The sequence below is a fragment of the Leuciscus leuciscus genome (genome assembly GCF_965113295.1).
Source record: "Leuciscus leuciscus genome assembly, chromosome: 23".
NCBI lineage: Eukaryota > Metazoa > Chordata > Actinopteri > Cypriniformes > Leuciscidae > Leuciscus > Leuciscus leuciscus.
Window position 1 is genome coordinate 31,654,235 of NC_138747.1, and position 19,469 is coordinate 31,673,703.

The window sequence follows — 19,469 nt, forward strand, 5'->3', positions numbered from 1 at the left end:
GTCCAGCAAGTCTTCTAGAATGTGTCCAGTTCCTCTATGCTCTTTGTTTTCCCGAATGTCACTGAGGTTAAACGATTAAAAATAAATGAACAAATAAATATGACCATTATGACATAGCCTTTCCCAGGTTGGGGTCAGACCAGTTCATCTCTGGTAAATGTGACAGCATGTTTATATTTAATTGTGGCCTAGGCTATACTCACATTTGATATTATGATTTGCTTGTAAGTCTCCCGTATCACACTGGACAAACAGCAGCAGTCACAAGCTCTTTTCTGACCCCACACAGAAATAAAGTGTTACACATTGTTGTCATGCTTAACTCTTTCCCTACCACTGACTACATTTTCCAGCAATCCATGTTTTCACTGTTATACGGTAGGCACTACATCTTCTGAAAGAGTCCAGAATCTCCTGATCAGAACACATGTGAAGAAAAAGCAGAAACAAGCGACAGAAGTGTTGCTTACGCACATGTAATCTGTCAAATTGCCTTACTGAATGAACCCATGAAGAGGACCTTACCCACAGTCAAGTGTTGATAAGAAAATGAATGCATGAAACTAGAATAAAACAGTTTTTTGTTGTCGTTTAAAAGCAGAGGCTTTGTTCTTTCTTCATGTTCAGATATTCAAACAACAAAATATTCTGGGGGCCATGACATTTTTATATAAATAATCAAAACTGCTGGTGGTGTCTGGCACCCGAGAGCCGCTGAAATGACATTACTTTTCACTCTAATATCCTCACTGAAACACAAAGCCATGCCATAAGAAAAAACATAGAAGATATACCATCATTATTCTATTTATTTCATAGAAATGATTTCTATCTGTTATTGCTAAGGTAAAAAGTCATAGAAAAACAGCACACATGTACAAGTTGAAATTTACTTTACATAAATACACTAACCAGACTGACAGATCCTACTCTGTGTGCTACTGCACACTGCATTATTTGTACATATCATCTGAAATATGAATGACCGTCATAAGGAACTATTTAACTTAAGCTGTGATGCTATATTTTTTCTTTATTTAAAAAAAAAAACAGGCAAAATAGATCAACCCACTAATGTAACCCATAATCGAACAAAGATGTACTATCCTTTTATTGGAGCAAAAACAGCAACTTAAAGCAACACAACGCACATACTGTAAGCAAGATGGGTTGATGCGCTTGAGTAGCTCTTACCCTTTATCTAAGAGTGCATCTAAAACCAAAGGAAGAAAAAAAGTTGTACATTTCTAACATTTGCATTCATTAAAACCATAACACAAGAAAATAAAAGCAATATTAAGACAGCTCTTAGCTTTTCCACCATCACATACTGTATATAGGTTCTCAAAGGACAGGAGACCGGTTGAAGGTCATTTTATCAAATGTGCTTGAGGCCGATCGATAAAGTGATATTATAAAGAGTCGGATGGAGGAGGTAAAATAACTGAATTTATCTTTTAATAACTAATGATCTTTGCAACGGAAATGAATAAATCAAAAACTAACTTTAGCTGGACAATAACTTTATTCTAGAGCTGCTGTAAAGCCAAAAGAAGATTGTAAAAAGCGCTATATAAATGAAGGTGACTTGACGTGACTTTGGACTCTAGCTTTATGCTGACTTTACAAATTAGTAAGGCATTACTTTTTCTGTAATTGTTCTGTCCAGCATGAGGTAGCTTAAAAATAACAATTAAAAACTGGGCTTTAGACCACTTATGTGAAAGGTCTCCTTTAGAAGTACATGTAATACTGAGGTGAGAAGACTGAAAGAAAACCTAACTTCAGCGTGCGCGCAACATATACACAAACAAACAAATGTCTATTATATCTGGTCATTGGAAAAAATGCAGGGTGTTTAATAAGATTAGCACCATTGATTATGTTTTAATGCACAGCAATTTACATACACTGTGGCGACAAGAAAGACGAACACTTGCATGTGGTTCTCAAAGTTCAGGGTGTTGTAAAATCATACAATAATCGTAGATGAAAATGCTAACATTCTACACTGATGTACAACGCTTGATCCAAATGCAAGGGGGGGGGGGGTGTAGCACCTTAACAATAAATAAATAAAACCAAGACACACTTCTACTTCTGTCTTTTTCGCTGGCATACTCCCTTATGTACCGTTCGGTTGGATTGTGAGATTTTCCCGGAGGGCTGAGGGTTGAGATGGGAGATTGTCTGCCGGTCAGTCACAGATGAACTGCTAGTGCCTATCAGTGCATATCCTATTAAAAAAAATCTTTCGGAAGCACTTTTTCTTCTAGTCATAAAAAGATGTCCCACTGTTCTTTAGTTCCTCTCTTTCTTTGTTCCTCACTCTCGAGTGTGTGTTGTCTCTCTCATTTCTTTCTGTATCCAGGTTTCGTCTTTACAAGAAACAGACGGCGCCCACGTCCACTCCAAACTCCTGATTTGCTCCTCCAATATCCATAGGTGCAATGTCCACAATGGGTAGGCGTGAAGTCTTCTGTGATTTGTACTCGATGACCGTCTTGCTCCATTGTCCTGTGTGTTTCTGTAGGGACAAAAGACCTCAACGGTAAAGGGACTGTTTTCATTCCAAAGCAAAAACGCATTCTGTGTGAATGGCAAGATAAACCTTCTCACATTTTAGTTGCCGGTTAATACATCAGATCTCTGTTTGAGAATGTGTATCTCTTCTTGTACAATGACCCTGTTCACACCTGGTGTTAAGATGCGTTTTGGACGATTGGCTCACAAGTGGACTGTAAACGGGGTCTGAAAAGTTTAGAGCTTGTCCACTTTTGACCACTTCCAGAGGTCGTCGAAAACGCATTGCTTTCGTAGTGTAAACACTAATGTGGTCGAATGTGTTCAAACAGCCACAATAGACGCTACTCTCCGCCTACTGACCTGATGTGGAACATTATGGGAAGCACACAAGCCAGACGGGATTTAAACTTTGTCGACTGAAGACGCAAGTGAAGAAGAAAAACGTACTAAGCACAAAGTTTTCTCAACTTTCCGGATTTCTAACACACACTCACAGCGTTCAGCGTGATCTTGCGGCTGTCAGAGCAGAAACTAAAGCTGATGCTCTCGGTACGTTTTTCCGACGTCTCCGGTCGCGTTTATATGTAAATTGCACAAGCTTATTTTGCCCATTAGATCGAAAGATCTGATAAAAACACACACATTAGACACACATAGACCCTCCCCTCGAAGAAATCAGGACAGAAGTGGACTAACTAAAACACCAGGTGTAAACGGGAATGTGTCTCCCTCATCTATTTGTGATCCGATCGACCAAAACTCATCTTAATACCAGCTGTAAACAGGGCCAATGTCACTTAATAATAGTCAGTAATTACATTGACACACCAAGCCGACGTCAAAGAACTAGTGGTGATAAGAACTGACTGTTGTCGCCTCGCGTCCCCTGCGTCTCAGTTAAAAAGCTAAGCTTAAACACACCAAAAGGATTAAAGGCAACTGTCAACTAATGTGCGTTCTACGCCTCTGCGTAATGAAATAACTGTCGATATCAGCAGGTATCAATAGGCCATATTCTGCATTCAAAAAGGGAAACCTAAACTAGAACTGCGTTTATATAAACCTGATCGCTTTCTTCATTCCAGGCGGCTCATGTTGTTATGAAAATATTTGAGCACTGAAAGATAAGCTCAGGTAAGATGACGTAAAACTAGAACAGCTTTCTGTACCGTCTTGACTTCTTTGTTCGCTTCCATCACTTTTGCTCTTATAGTCGTGCATTGACTTGTTCGCCATGCTGAACAGCCAATCAGATTTCCCTCACCGATAACGCCAACAGATGCTGATTCAACATCCTTAACCGGCCCAAATATTCCCCGACGGGGTCTGACAAGTGCCGACAGTGCAGAACACGTGCAAAAACTGGGATGACTGACACTTAACAACGGCCCAACCATGGTGTGTCAGGGCCTTAAAGGATTAGTTCACTTTCAAAAAAATGTTTGCTGATAATTTACTCGCCCCGATGTCATCCAAGATATCCATGTCTTTCTTTCTTCAGTCGGAAAGAAATTAAGGTTTTTGAGGAAAACATTCCAGGATTTTTCTACACAGAATGGACTTCAATGGCAACCAACTATACCAATGTTCAAAGAAGGTTCAAATGCCCGTCTCAATGCAGCTTCAAAGTCTCGACACGATCCCAGTCGAGAAATAAGAGTCTTATCTAGCAAAACGATCGGTCATTTTCTAAAAAAAACAAAACAATTATATACTTTTTAACCATAAATGTTCGTCTTGTACAATCTCTAAGATGCGCCACGTATTACATCATCACGTTGGAAAGGTCACGAAATTTTAAAATAAAAAAATAAAAAAATAAAAACAAAGATGTCGGACGATTTTGAAGTTGGAGGAGAAAATGAGGTGGAATTTTTCGCCCTTCCCTACCTTTTTGAACCGGAGTACACAGACAAATAACTTAGATAGATGACGTGACGGTACTCAGAGATGGTACACGACGAGCATTTGTGGTTAAAAAGTATATTTTTTTTTATTTTTTTTTAAATGGCCGATCGTTTCGCTACATAAGGACCTTATTTCTCGACTGGGATCGTGTCGAGACTTTGAAGCTGCATTGAGACGGACATTTGATCCCTCTGTGAACATTGGTATAGTTGGTTGCCATTGAAGTCCATTACATGGAGAAAAATCCTGGAATGTTTTCCTCAAAAACCTTAATTTCTTTTCGACTAATGAAAGAAAGACATGGATATCTTGGATGACATAGAGTAAATTATCAGCAAAAATATTTTTGAAAGTGAACTAATCCTTTAAGCGTCAAGTAAACCAATATTTCCTGAGTTTGTGAATCACGCTCCAATGAAAGCACAACCAGTGAGGACAACAACACTAAGGCCCTGTTTACACCCGGTATTAAGATGTGTTTTGGTTAATCCGATCACAAGTGGACGACGCTAGATACAGGGTAAACGTTTCTAAAATGTTTTGAGCTTGTCCACTTTTGATCACTTCCAGAGAAGATCAAAAACGCATTAGAGCGGATTTCTTTCGTAGTGTAAACGCTCATGTGGTCGAATGTGTTCGAACAGCCACAAAAGACTACCTACTCATTTACTTGAGATCCAATCAACCAAAATGCAACTTAATACCAGTTGTAAACAGGGCCTGAGGTGCATTGTCTACTTACTCCCTTTGTATCATTTTGCATATCAACTTTTACAGGTTACATTCAATTCCAGTATTTTCTTTAAATTCTTGATTCCCAAGCCTATTCAAAAGAGGTCAAAAGCGATTCCTCACCTTGCAACCATCCTCAAGAACACTGTATGTGAAGCGACTGTTGCCCTCCGCTCGGATTTCCACATCATTGGATCCCTGGAGCAGAAGAGCTTTCTTCAGGTTTCCAGCGGCCTCGTCCATATAGGCAATGCTGTTCTTGCAGTGGTATGTGAGGTTCTGCGAGGCCTCTGTGGACAGCAGTCTCAGGAACGTCATCTGAATACTTGCTGTATTAGGAGCCAGATTGTCGTCTCCATAGCCAAACTGTGGCAGTGAAAAAGACAAGAGAGTTCATTAGCCAGAGATTATCTAAATCCTAAAGGATTGTTCTGAAAACGGTCCTCAAGAAACTCACATGGAATCCACCATTCATGGCTTCTCCAAACCAAACATGTTTGCGTTCAGAACCCTTGGAAGTCCACCAGTTCTTGCGTGGGATGTTGGTGGGTTTTGGATAGACGCAAGTCTCGCCGGTCTCCATGTTGCAGAACACCTTGATAGCATCAACGGTGCAGCCCTGGTTAGGATCAATCCAGTATTCACCTAAAGAGAGAGTAAACTTTCTTAACACCACACATTTTACCCATTTACTAGGTCCCACATGAACTCCACTGTTAGGCCGCATTTACACTGCAGGTCCTGATGCCCAATTTCCGATTTCTTGACTATAACTGATTTTTTTGACGACCCGCTTACATTATAATAATGATATCTATCTTTTACACTACCCTTGGCGAAACATACAAAAGATAACATTATGATATCAAGAAATCAATTTCAATAGTACATGAGTTTAATTTATTGACATGGAATTCATAGAAACATTTTTAACGCAATAGTTTCATCCTTATATCAAAATCACTGTAGTACAAATTCTTCAAGACAGTGATTATGTTCACAGATCTGCTATAAAACGGTCCCGTGGTAGAGCTTTTGTTAAGCATGTCAGAGGTTCTGGGTTCGAATCTGCCCTTGTATAGGTTATTTTTCCTCATTAAAACCAAATGTGTTCATCAGAGATTGTATATCAAGAGCAGGGACATGTTTGTGTGCATTTCATTTGGTGATTTCACTGGAACGAATAGAGAGTCTCCACAACTCGTCGAGCTCTCTATGATTTCAAACGCGACACATTTCAGCGCCAGATCGCCTCTGATTTAACACAAACCAAAGAAATTAATACTCAGCTAGTCAACTAGAGATGTTTAATTTGTTAAAGATTTATCTGTTCTGCGAAATGTTTCAAAAAGTCACTTTTTTCAATGACGTACGATTCGCATTGACAGGGGAATATCCGATCTGTCCGATTACGGGGCAGGTCAAATGCACGTATCCGATTCATATCCGATTTATTTCCTCATATGAATGAGGCCTGAAACCTATCTGAGAATATCAGAATCCATGCGCTTTTTCCTGCTTGCACATTCGTGGGTCATATCCAATCTGTGCCACATGGGAGGAAAAAAATTGTAATTGGGTCACTTGAACCATGTAGTGTAAAAGCTTAGTGTCTGGCGTTAACCACACACGCCTCTGACGCTCACTCACCGCTCTTCCAGTCCGGGTGGCAAAGCTTCAGGTCTCTGCAGGTCCGGGCCGGGCTCTTTTTAGTCCCGTCCGGGCTACGAATGTCCTCAACCTGGTTGTTCAGGGATTTCAGAGTGGCATCCACCTCGGCATCGTGCTGATGGTTGCCTTCGGCGGCCTGGTCTGCCCTCATGTACCTCAAGGGATCAGGACCCTTTTCAGGGTGAGACAGACCAGCAAATGCAGACATGTCGATGCCAGGTCCCGGTGGGCCAGGGAGACCGGGGGGTCCAGGATTTCCAGGCGGGCCCTTTGGAGAAGCATTGTATTTTACAGACACTTATTTACTGTTATGTGACCTTAATTATTAGCAGACTTTTTATCCAAATATTTAAAGTGCCCCTCTTATGCTTTTTCTGATATTCCCTTTCATGGAGTGTGTGATAGAGCTGTTTGTGACTGTAAAAGATCTGCAAAGTTTCAAAGTGCAGATAAATGGAGTTTTTGTCTCTCAAAAGAAAGAAGTGATTCTGAACTGAAACGAGTGGTCAGTAACTCCAGTCTCACTTCCTGCTGAATCTGCGTAGGTTTGTAACAGATTTGCATAATGCCAGTCTATGTTCTTCATTGGCTGCCGTGAACAACGTCTACTTTGACCCTCAAACACTGTAGTTTATCTGAGACTGGAAGAGTTTGGTTCGTGTTGTTCATGTGGAGAAGACGCTGTTTTCTGCTGACAAAGCAAATCCACTTTGATGAGATTAATCCGGTAAAACCGACGCCATCGTTACTGTTCGTATCACTGAGGATCAAGAGCTGAGATTCAGATATGCTAACGAGCTTTTGGTTTCTGACATGGCCACCCAATCACAACAGACTGGGCCATCAGACCAATCAGAGCAGAGTAGCTCTCAGAAAGGCGGGGTTTAGAGACTGAATCCCTGAAAGAACCGTTTCAGACACTGAGAATAGAGCTGACGCTGCAGAGGATATTATCAGAAAATTAAAGTGTTGTTTTGACCTTGGATGAATGTAAAGTAAACCTATACATTAAGAGATGCCAATCCCTGTAAAAGAGCATAATAGGGGCATTTAAAGACCAGCATTTCCCAACCACGGTCCTGGAATATTCCCAACAGCACACATTTTGGGAGTACCCCATATCTAGTCTTTACTAACTGAGTGTTTTTAACTAGGGAGGCAACCCAAATGTGAAGCGTTGGATGTACTTCCTGAATACTCCAGGAAGGTTGGGAATCAATGTGTAAATCTAGTGTTCGCTTTGGTACTCACGGATGGCCCAGTCTCTCCAGAACGACCACGAGGTCCGGGGGGTCCGATAGGTCCAGGCAAACCATTTGCTCCATCTTTTCCAGCTGGACCAACAGGGCCTGGCGGTCCCTGGAATGAGACAGAAAGTCTGAGTCTCAGCACAGCGTCACCAGTTTGCATAGTCCAAATGTTTCTAATCCTGATCCTGCTGATCTCCAGAGTTAAGCTCCAACCTCATCCAACCAAGACCTTGATCCGCCGGTTCAGTGTGTTTGAGGTTGGAGCTAAACTCTGGGTACATGGTATATTCCCTTATGAAAAGAAGATTTATTTCCCTATATATGAATGAACAATATACTAAATGGTTTAACAGTATATTTGAAAATATACAAAGTTAATATATATTTCAATATATTGAATAAAACATAAGGAATTGCCACTTTTCATATATTGAAAATACGTGACAATATATTTAATAATATATCATAATGTATGTAATTTTATATTCAGTAATACACTTCATAATATATAGATGTATATGTGATCAGATATGGTACTGCATGTGTAATATATTGCAAATATATTTACTCATGCAGCATAAACACATATATAAAGAAATATATAAATGTAATATATTTTTTAATCATCTACATTATAAATGTTTCATATTTTCAAGCTAGTTAGCATTAGCACACCTGCATGTAATAAAGTATATATTGTGCAGTATATTCCCATATATTTTGCAGTATATTCCAATATATTTTTGTTCCTGGGTACATACTCTTGCTCCACCGGGTCCAGAAGGTCCAGAAGCACCTTGATCACCAGGTTGACCCTGTGTGTGGATTGTACAGATGTCTTTGAGTTATCGTATCACATCTTACCACAGTATTTGTATGCAGAATGCTTTAGTTCAAATGTCACAAATAAATATCAACTTACAGGAGGCCCAGGCAGACCTTGAAGACCGGTGAAACCTCTGTGTCCTTTCTGTCCTCTCTCACCTGAATCTCCGCCTTCTCCCTTATCTCCACGCGGTCCTTGTGGTCCCTGTGTTTAATGGACATGGGCATTGCAACCGCACATTAATTCGACATTGAATTGTATGCATACATTGACACATTGCCTCCTGAAAGCAGAAGTTGAGTTTCAGCACTTTAATTTTTATAACTGGCGCAAAATACATAAAGCAAGGAAAAGTCTAAAGTGTTATTAACGTGTGACAAGAAAAGTACTTACAGGCATTCCCCGAGCTCCAGCGGGCCCCGGAGGTCCAGAAGGTCCTTTAGGTCCCTGCAGTTAAATGTAATTAGTGTCAAGCATCTTCATCTTTTGGCTTAAAATCATCTTTTTAAAGCCTTTTTCCCCCCTTATTATTTTCCAGCACTACACTGGACAGTGCAAGACCTATGCTTTACAGCCAATTAGTATGTATTAACGGCAGCTTTAAAGTCTCCCTGTGGTGAAGATCCAGCTTTTAATGTTGTTTATGTGTCTATGTGGTGTTATTAATATGCTTTAAGACAAACCATGTGTAAATTCATAAGTCGACAGCATTGCTGAGTATTTCCTCCTTAAAACTGCAGTGAACCAAAGACAGTCTCAAACACACGCTTTGAAATCGCTGGTGTTTCTGACGTCACAAACTACCTTGTAACCAATCAGATCAACGTGTGATCGTCAACCAGTGGATCTCTGAGCTGAGTGAGTGAGTGGAGGCGGGGCTCATTTGCATATTCATAGAACCGCGCATACTAAATGAGGCAAGGGTGTCGAGTTACATTCAAGATATTTTAAGGCATGAAGACATTTTTTTAAAGGGAAAAACGCTTAAATATTTCATTTTGGTGATCAAAGATGAGTTTTAAGAGATAAAATGATTGACTACAGGGGGACTTCAATACATTATCACATCCAGCTATAACACTTTCCAGATGCAACATCACATTTAAAGGGAAATTCAACTAAGAAAGCTTGGAATGTCTCAAGACTCATTTTGATTTATGTTTTATAGCGTTTATAGTGCATTAAAGCCACTCAAACACATTCCACCCAGTTGAGAAACAATACATGGGTATCGGTGCTGAACAGAATCTCAAGGTCGACCCTTAAACTAGTACACAAAATCGCTGATATATGGCTAATTTGGCTTAGAAAATTCTAGCCTGTTAACTGGTTTAATCAAGTGATATATTTAAAATAAAATAAAAGAATTGTATTAATCTCAAGCTGAGAACACACACGTATGTATTAGCCTACATTGTTGGTAAAAAACTATTTCGGGGCTAATTTTGTATGTATCAGATGATATCAGGCAATCCTTTGAAGTGTACTCTTCAATAAAACAAACACTTTTCTCGACACAATTTTCCAGACTAATTAGCTAATGTTTGGTAATTTCTTCAAATAAAAGAGCTCTAGGAATCTGTACTTACAGCCTCTCCTCGGTCTCCCTGTTTTCCAGTGGGTCCGACCGGACCAGGAGCCCCAGAACCGCCTGGAGCACCGGGAGCGCCAGCTGGACCAGTGTCACCTCGGTCACCCTGAACAGAACATCCACAGCCAGTCAGAGAGCGCAACGCACACCGGAAAACACTCAGTGATGCATGAACACTACATCTCACACCTTTATTCCTGCAGAACCATCTCGGCCAGGAGGACCATCAGATCCAGGGTTGCCCTGAAAAACAATATATAATATTAAACTCATCGTGAGCTCTTGTACAGTGTGTATTGTTTATGCTATCAATACAAATCAATGAATTTGCCTAATCTCAATTTTTATTGTTTTCTTTCAGTAAAGAATCTTCAATAAACTGAACAAATCTGTGAGAGAGTACAGTATAAACTGGGAAAATTCAGTGATGATTCAACATCAATGACGGTTATAGAGGATGCTCCGAGATCCATGTGGATCTACTGTACAATACATAGACAAGCCTTGACTGGCAAAAGATGCCACATGATCTTCGGCATGTCCTTGACAATGTTGGGAAATTCATTAACCTCCTCAAAGCATTCGTATTTTTCAGTCATGTGACCAGCACAGAGACCTGGAGGGCAAAACATCCAAAGAACTGCAGCACAGGCCTGGCAATCACGTGAAAACTGGCTCTTAATGTTTTTCCCCCACATTTTATGTGAAGAATTGGGAGCGCATTACAAACAGTAGCTTTTGCGCACCAAGTCCACTAGCTGTGAGAGATTACAATGCATTTCCTGCACATGAGCAAATCTTGAATGTTGTCTTTATGGGCCATCCATGTGGAGAAGGGATGCGTGGACATGCAAGAGGCAGCGCTGTTGGGGATCACTATGCAGCTTTTGGTTGCTGAACGCCTAAGAACGTCTGGCTTAGCAATTCCTGCATTAGTTTTCACATTTTTGAACAAAATTGACTTTTTTTTTCTTCTTCTTTCTTCTCATAGCATGCTGTCCAACACTATGTCTGGATCATTAATTGGTCTTGGCTTCATCATGTGATCTATGTAACCATGTGACTTCAATAGTTAAAATGGCTCCTGCACTTTAGCATTGTAAGTTTGGCATTGAGAAAGGTTGCATGTGACCGAAACGTTTGCCTTTTTTCTCAGTAAAAGCACTTGACTTTATCTCGCTTTTTGACATCTTTCGTCTTTTGTGGAGTGTGCGGACTCTTCTGAAGAGCCTCTGAACAAAAAGTACAGCAGATTTACTCCAATCGGTTGTCGGTTGTGAAAGTGAGCATTGTGAGCACAGAACGGAGGCCGATCTGAATGTGATTGGCTGAAGTGCAGCATGGCCTTACATACAGGTTTGATTAAAGATTACAAGGTCCAAAAACTGAGCGAAATTATATAAGCATAGACGAATTATTCACGATAAGATCAAAAAATGGATTGGAGTTTTAAAGGACTTCATTGTATTAAGGATTTATTGTAAGGATTTTAACAGTGGGCATTCGAGTGGGATCCAGATGTGGGCTGATCCAGCTGCTTTTGTACTGTATAAAGTGCTATATAAATAAATAAACCCACTGTAACAGCAACTGTACATGATGCAAACAGAACATTCAGAACTGGGCCACTTGATCTGGTGTAAAATAACTGCTATTGTTGGTCATGTCCCAAATTATCATGTAACTCTTTCTGTTGGTTTCTAATTTCAGAAACTGATCAATAAGATCAGAGACTCAAGCATAACTCTTAGCAGTTTTTACATTCAAATCTGCTACCATCTTTACTAAATCAAAGTCGTTGAAATATTGTGTAGATAAAATTATATCTGAAAAATATAATTCAGGTGCGGCCTCAACAGTGCGAGATCCCAAAACGTTTGCATACATTTTTATTGGTTGATTTTAATGGTGGTGTCGGAGTAAATCCCCAGGGTTTTTTATTTTACTGGTTGATTTTAAGGGTTGTACCGTAGTAAATCCCCAGGGTTGTACCGTACCTCTCTCCCGGGTTCTCCAGCGGCTCCGGTCAGTCCCGGTGATCCCACAGGTCCAGGCGGCCCGCGGTCTCCAGATCCACCAGGAGCTCCTTGTTTCCCAGGCTCACCCTGTGATGGACATTTATAAATGCCATTTAGTTACTTTTACCCATGTTAGCTTTGCATTTGCCCATATAACATTTGTCATTTGATATTTATTCATTCTTTCCCCGCCATTGCGGAATTTTCCATTATTTATGGCGCAATGCTTCCCTGCCATTGACATTTTTTGGCAGAAAAAGTGCATCCATATCTTGCAGCTGTGGGTTTTATAATGCATTCACTGCAAAGGTATGGGTTTCACTGGCTGATCATCAAACATGAAAAGATTTCTGATACTATTATCAGTTTGTCATTTTCACTGGAAACTCAACAGCTGGCAAAGTATGATTACATAAAGTCCACCTGAAAGGAAAATCTGATAAAAATCTGATGACTGACATGGATTCCTCTGTCACTTTTCCATCATAAATGTTGATGTATTTTCATCATTAGGACAGTAAATGTCAGTGTGTTCCTGTGGGACTCACAGAGGGTCCAGGAAGGCCAGGGAAACCTCTTTCTCCACGCTGTCCCGGGAGTCCAACAATCCCACGCTGACCAGCCAAACCCTGAGGACCTGCCGGCCCATCCGGACCCTGGAACGGGACAGAAGTGAAACACACAATCATACATCGCAACTCACAATCAAAGGCTGTGAACTGTATCAAAATGTATATTTCTTATTTTATTTTATGTTTTAGTCTTGTTCTAGATTTGTTTATTTGTTTAGATGTGTTTATTATTATTATTTTTTATATTAATTCGTTATTTTGTTTTATTTTATTGTTTTAATGTTCAAGCAAATGCCAAAAAAATATATTTGGGGGGGGAAAAAACTATCAAACCTAAAACTGGGAAAAGTACTTCCTGCCCCACTAACACAGACTGGGAATATACAGTCAAACCAAAAATTATTCAGACACCAGATATAATTTTTGATATGTCTTTACTAGTGTGATCAGGACTCTATAGTTCATTTATGTAAGTGAGGAGAGCAAAATAAAGTTAACTGTGACATATTATACCCAATAATTATTCATACAGTGACTACCAGTAACATTAATAATCATTTGGGACCAAAAATGATTGGGACACTTTGAGCTGATCATGTTTTGCTGAAGTGTTTTTTCTTTAATTGCTAATGCTCTTTTTACACACAGACTGAACACAATGAAGCATTGCTTGGTGATTGGTTGAGCTAAACTGGTATTATCTAATTGTGTAGTTAAATTTAACAGCTGACAGATATTCAACATAATTCATGTGTGAGACTCTGAGTTTTTCCTCATATTTTAGTACCATTTTCTAAACTATAGCGAATAAACAGTGATAATGTGAGTAATGTTGAAGGTGTCTTAATGAATTTGGGTTTGACTTTACTCTCTGTATGGTTTCTCTTGATTTATCAGTGTGTTTTAGGCACAGGAGCTAACAGCTTGTCAAGTACAGGTATATAATAGGTTGCAGTCATGTGTGAGTTATTACTGAGGTCAAAGTTGAGAAAAACAGCCACGTTTAATGAGATCCAGTAAAGCTACATACGTGAGGACCGTCTTCTCCAGGATCTCCCTTCTCACCAGCAGGACCAGCCGATCCACGTAACCCAGCGTCTCCGGGTCTTCCAGGAGGACCGCCGTCTCCACGAACACCCTTCGGACCATCTTTACCAGGAGGACCAGCAGGACCAGAGGGACCTGGGTTACCCTGAGAACGGACATTAAAGGTGCAGTCTGTAAGAATGACAGCGAAATAGGTACTGCAGTTCAAATGAAAAGTATCAGAGATTGTTGTTCCCCCCCGGCCCTCCTCCTCAGACTCGACGCTCACGTGGGGTTGCCAGTTTGAGGACACGCAAGTGGAATGAGTGCAATTGACAATGAAAGCCGAGGACACTTAAAGCCCTATTCGGACGGGATTAACTTCACTAGGGTAGATGGAGTAATGTCATTTTACCACAGGACGTCTGTAATATTAATGGCCAATTCACACGGGATAAGAAATCTCAGTAAACTAGCAGAAGTGGGAGAGTAACTCGATTTACACATCGCCGTCACTCCTGTCGTCATGTGTGTGTTACGCTGCTTCCTGATATCACGTGCGCAAACACATATAACCTATATTTATATATATATAAAACAGTTATGTCCGGTCGAACTATGTATTAATTAACTTCAGATTGGATCGTGTTGGTAATAGGCACTTACCTAACGCTAAAAGATGTTTCGTGCCTCTAACAAGTGCTGTCGATCTTCTCTCTGATCTGAATGGTGTGTGTGAAACACTTGAGTTTTGCCACAGACTCGTCCCAGCGACTAGAACGCAACTGATGCTTTATCAAGCGTCTCCATACTTGAAAAACTGCGGAAAACTACTTTTAAAAAGGAAATGATGAAATATTTAGGTACATATTTACAGCGGGTCTATTCGCACGGGATTAGTATCACCTGAGGTCATTATTCCAGACCTTTTTACTGAAGGTAAAAGTCGCCGTAATCTTTACTAACATTGTCCGTAATGATTCGGACGGGACTAAAATCACAGAGAAGCTCTGGTAATTATTACTTTACCCCACCTCTCCATGTTAAACAAGTCCCGTCCGTATAGGGCTTAATGAGTTGATAATGATAACGAGAGCTGATTTAATATGCTCTCGTTCATAGAGATTTTTAGATGGATATCGAGGCTTTTTAGGTTGTGTGGAATCTGCAATCTCTGACCCAGTTTGTTCTCGGTGTTTCCCGCCAACTGGCATCCCGGGGTGTAACAATACTATTGGGTGAACTGGCAGTGGGTGGAGTCTCACAGACCAAAAAACAAAAAAATTACTGACAACACGGAACGTGTAAAATAATAAATCAAATATCTGTCTGTAGAAGTGTTTTTCAGGAGAAACGAGTATCTGAACTTAGCATCTTTCCTAAATATCTGCAAACATATTATGGTATTGTTACGCTTTAGTAGAGCACCTTTAACATGTTCTCATGAAGAAACTGTTAGTAAACACACTGGGGGACGTGATGGACAGAGAGGCTTCAGCTTGACCATTGATAGCTTGTGCTGATGCATGCTTGTCTGAACATCGATTACACTAATCAAGGCCTCGTCCACACTAATACGTTTTCGTTTGAAAACACATCTTTTTCTCTTAGTTTTGGCCTTCCGTTCACACTTTTTTGAGCGCTCTCCAAAGTGGATCAATTTGAAAATGCCGTTTTCGTGTTGTAGTGTGGACTGTAGTGTGGCCTGTAGTGTGGCCTGTAGTGTGGACTGTAGTGTGGACTGTAGTGTGGCCTGTAGTGTGGACTGTAGTGTGGACTGTAGTGTGGACTGTAGTGTGGACTGTAGTGTGGACTGTAGTGTGGCCTGTAGTGTGGACTGTAGTGTGGCCTGTAGTGTGGACTGTAGTGTGGCCTGTAGTGTGGCCTGTAGTGTGGACTGTAGTGTGGACTGTAGTGTGGACTGTAGTGTGGCCTGTAGTGTGGCCTGTAGTGTGGACTGTAGTGTGGCCTGTAGTGTGGCCTGTAGTGTGGACTGTAGTGTGGCCTGTAGTGTGGCCTGTAGTGTGGCCTGTAGTGTGGACTGTGGTGTGGCCTGTGGTGTGGACTGTGGTGTGGACTGTGGTGTGGCCTGTAGTGTGGACTGTAGTGTGGACTGTAGTGTGGACTGTAGTGTGGACTGTAGTGTGGCCTGTAGTGTGGACTGTAGTGTGGCCTGTAGTGTGGACTGTAGTGTGGACTGTAGTGTGGACTGTAGTGTGGCCTGTAGTGTGGCCTGTAGTGTGGACTGTAGTGTGGCCTGTAGTGTGGACTGTAGTGTGGACTGTAGTGTGGCCTGTAGTGTGGACTGTAGTGTGGCCTGTAGTGTGGCCTGTAGTGTGGACTGTAGTGTGGACTGTAGTGTGGACTGTAGGGTGGACTGTAGTGTGGACTGTAGTGTGGCCTGTAGTGTGGACTGTAGTGTGGACTGTAGTGTGGCCTGTAGTGTGGACTGTAGTGTGGACTGTAGTGTGGCCTGTAGTGTGGCCTGTAGTGTGGCCTGTAGTGTGGACTGTAGTGTGGCCTGTAGTGTGGACTGTAGTGTGGCCTGTAGTGTGGACTGTAGTGTGGACTGTAGTGTGGACTGTAGTGTGGACTGTAGTGTGGCCTGTAGTGTGGAGTGTAGTGTGGACTGTAGTGTGGACTGTAGTGTGGACTGTAGTGTGGCCTGTAGTGTGGCCTGTAGTGTGGACTGTAGTGTGGACTGTAGTGTGGACTGTAGTGTGGACTGTAGTGTGGACTGTAGTGTGGCCTGTAGTGTGGACTGTAGTGTGGCCTGTAGTGTGGACTGTAGTGTGGACTGTAGTGTGGACTGTAGTGTGGACTGTAGTGTGGACTGTAGTGTGGCCTGTAGTGTGGACTGTAGTGTGGCCTGTAGTGTGGCCTGTAGTGTGGACTGTAGTGTGGACTGTAGTGTGGACTGTAGTGTGGCCTGTAGTGTGGACTGTAGTGTGGCCTGTAGTGTGGACTGTAGTGTGGACTGTAGTGTGGACTGTAGTGTGGCCTGTAGTGTGGACTGTAGTGTGGACTGTAGTGTGGCCTGTAGTGTGGACTGTAGTGTGGACTGTAGTGTGGACTGTGAAAATGATGGTATTTCAAAACGATGACGTAGGTTTAGTCATGTGACACATATTATATCAATAGATATTGATGTTTATAGCGGTGTTGAGCCTGTTATCTGCTATTCACTCTCACACTGTTGCTGAAATATGTGACTTCACACACTCTTCATATCACAGTCCTGCACAGATGACAGAATACACTCACATCTGCTGTCCTGTGGTGAAACATGAGCAGTTTTAGTGTTTTAGACCAAACATATAATAGTGAGTGAGAGCGACCTGGACGATATTCTGCTAAATAAAATGATCCTGTCAGAAGAATTGCGCGATAACTTTATTATTTATTTCTCCGTCTGTATCGTCTCAGTGAGCTTTAGTGAGGGTTTACGCATGCGATGTAATGTTCTAAATTCTAAAGTTTCTCATCCGCACTGAAACGCCTGAAAACGCTAGGGTGGACATAGAGTGTTTTTAAACGAAAACGCGGTTTTCAAATGTATCCGGATTAATGTAGACGTAGCCCAAATGTTGTACAGTGAACTATTTGTATCTCTTAGTGAACAGGTCCATTGATTTACTTACATTGGGTCCAGGAGGTCCGACTCTACCGGCGGCTCCGGGGAAACCGGTGGCACCCTGCACAAATCATAAAAAAAAAATTAGATTCATGATCTACTTTCGCAAAGAAGACCCTTTGGTTTGCACTTACAGGAGGTCCTTGAGCACCACGAGCCCCTTTCGGTCCAGACACACCAGTTGGTCCCTATAACCAAAGCAGGAATAAACAATATGAAGAAATTTACATTTACATTTAATCATTTAGCAGACGCTTTAATCCAAAGCGACTTACAAATGAGAACAATAGAAGCAATCAGACCAACAAGAAGGCAACAGTATACGAATGCTGTGACAAGTCTCAGTTAGTCTAGCACAGCTCACATAGCATGTTTGTTTTCTTAAATCAGAAAAACAAAACAAAACTAATAAAATAGTATAGAATAGAGAAGGTAAGTACTAGTATTAATTGGTCAGGTGCTGATGAAAAAGATGTGTCTTTAGAATTTTTTTTAAACTGAATTGAAATATAGTATTGAAATAGAAATACTATCGAACAACAGAACTGCAGTAAAGCAAATGAAATTGGCCTATGTTACCTGAGGACCTGGAGATCCAGAAGGCCCCTGAGGGCCCGGGGCACCAGCATCACCCTTCTGTCCACCTTCACCCTGCTCTCCTTTAAGCCCAGGCTGTCCATCTGCACCCTAACACACCAAATAACACATTTAACAATCAATGGCAATATTAAAGAGCACCTATTCTGCTTTTATTCCATGTTGATCTGTGTTTAGTGTGTAATGTTGCTGTTAGATGATGAAAAAGCTCCAGTTCTTCTCTATATCAGTGTCAGTGTTTCTGAACTCCCTGAAACGCCTCCATTGTAGTCTTGAGTTTCTTCCAGGAACGAACACGACACAATATTCCTCATTATAATAATTCATATGCAGAATAAAGGGGCGGGGCCTGGTTGAGTTAGTTAGTAGTGTGTTAAACTGGCAGTTATGGTAAGGGGAGGGACATTTCCCAAACACACTCGAAGCACTCGACCAATCACAACACACTGATCCAGCTGACCAATCAGAGCACAGTGTGCTTTTCAGGAGGAGGGGCTTCATAGAGACAGGAACTAAACAGAGCGTTACTGACAGACTGGGAAGAGAGGAGCCGCAACAATGGAGAATATGCGGAAAATAATCAACATTCAAGCAGGAAAACCTGTTCTAGTAGAGCCGGAAACAACATCAAGACTGTAAAAGGGCCTAATATGGCCTCTTTAATAATAATTAACTCTTAGTGCTTGAAAACACACTGAAAGGACAACAACGCCTTTTGTGCCATTAATCAGACGCAACTGTTAATTCATCATTTATAATGTTACTTTTAAATGTTCCTGATTATGTTGTTTTATTAAAATCAGGTCTATTAATTTCAGGATGAACTATGAATGAACTGAATGATTTCTTGTTCCTCCACTACATTTCTTTAAATATGTCTCAATAAGAGTCAAAAACATTGTCAAACCTTCTCACAGCTCCAGCTCATGAATCAGCTTGACCACTTTAGATCTTTTAGAAGGACTTAAAGCTTTAACTGCTGAAGTACAGTCCTCTCACATCTATAATCATGCTACAAAACTGCCATACGGTTGCAGCAACAGTTTTAAACGTCTAATATGACAAACTTCACACAACATACCGGTATGGATGTAGAGACAACAGCCAAACAGAGAGCA

The 19,469-nt window shown here is 41.1% G+C and overlaps 1 protein-coding gene across 1 annotated transcript in view; it reads right to left on the bottom strand.

Moving 5' to 3' along the window:
- Positions 1–1,041: 1,041 nt before the first annotated feature.
- Positions 1,042–19,469, bottom strand: part of col2a1b (collagen, type II, alpha 1b) — a 65,357-nt gene continuing 46,929 nt past the window's right edge. The window contains exons 39-54 of the mRNA XM_082156365.1: positions 18,334–18,441; positions 17,889–17,942; positions 17,762–17,815; positions 14,125–14,286; positions 13,071–13,178; positions 12,502–12,609; positions 10,694–10,747; positions 10,503–10,610; positions 9,307–9,360; positions 9,010–9,117; positions 8,849–8,902; positions 8,089–8,196; positions 6,817–7,105; positions 5,624–5,811; positions 5,290–5,532; positions 1,042–2,527 (exon numbers count right to left, since the gene is read on the bottom strand). Of these exons, the coding sequence (XP_082012491.1) occupies positions 2,381–2,527; positions 5,290–5,532; positions 5,624–5,811; positions 6,817–7,105; positions 8,089–8,196; positions 8,849–8,902; positions 9,010–9,117; positions 9,307–9,360; positions 10,503–10,610; positions 10,694–10,747; positions 12,502–12,609; positions 13,071–13,178; positions 14,125–14,286; positions 17,762–17,815; positions 17,889–17,942; positions 18,334–18,441 (1,947 nt within the window). The 3' untranslated portion in view covers positions 1,042–2,380. The remainder of the gene's footprint in view (positions 2,528–5,289; positions 5,533–5,623; positions 5,812–6,816; positions 7,106–8,088; positions 8,197–8,848; positions 8,903–9,009; positions 9,118–9,306; positions 9,361–10,502; positions 10,611–10,693; positions 10,748–12,501; positions 12,610–13,070; positions 13,179–14,124; positions 14,287–17,761; positions 17,816–17,888; positions 17,943–18,333; positions 18,442–19,469) is intronic.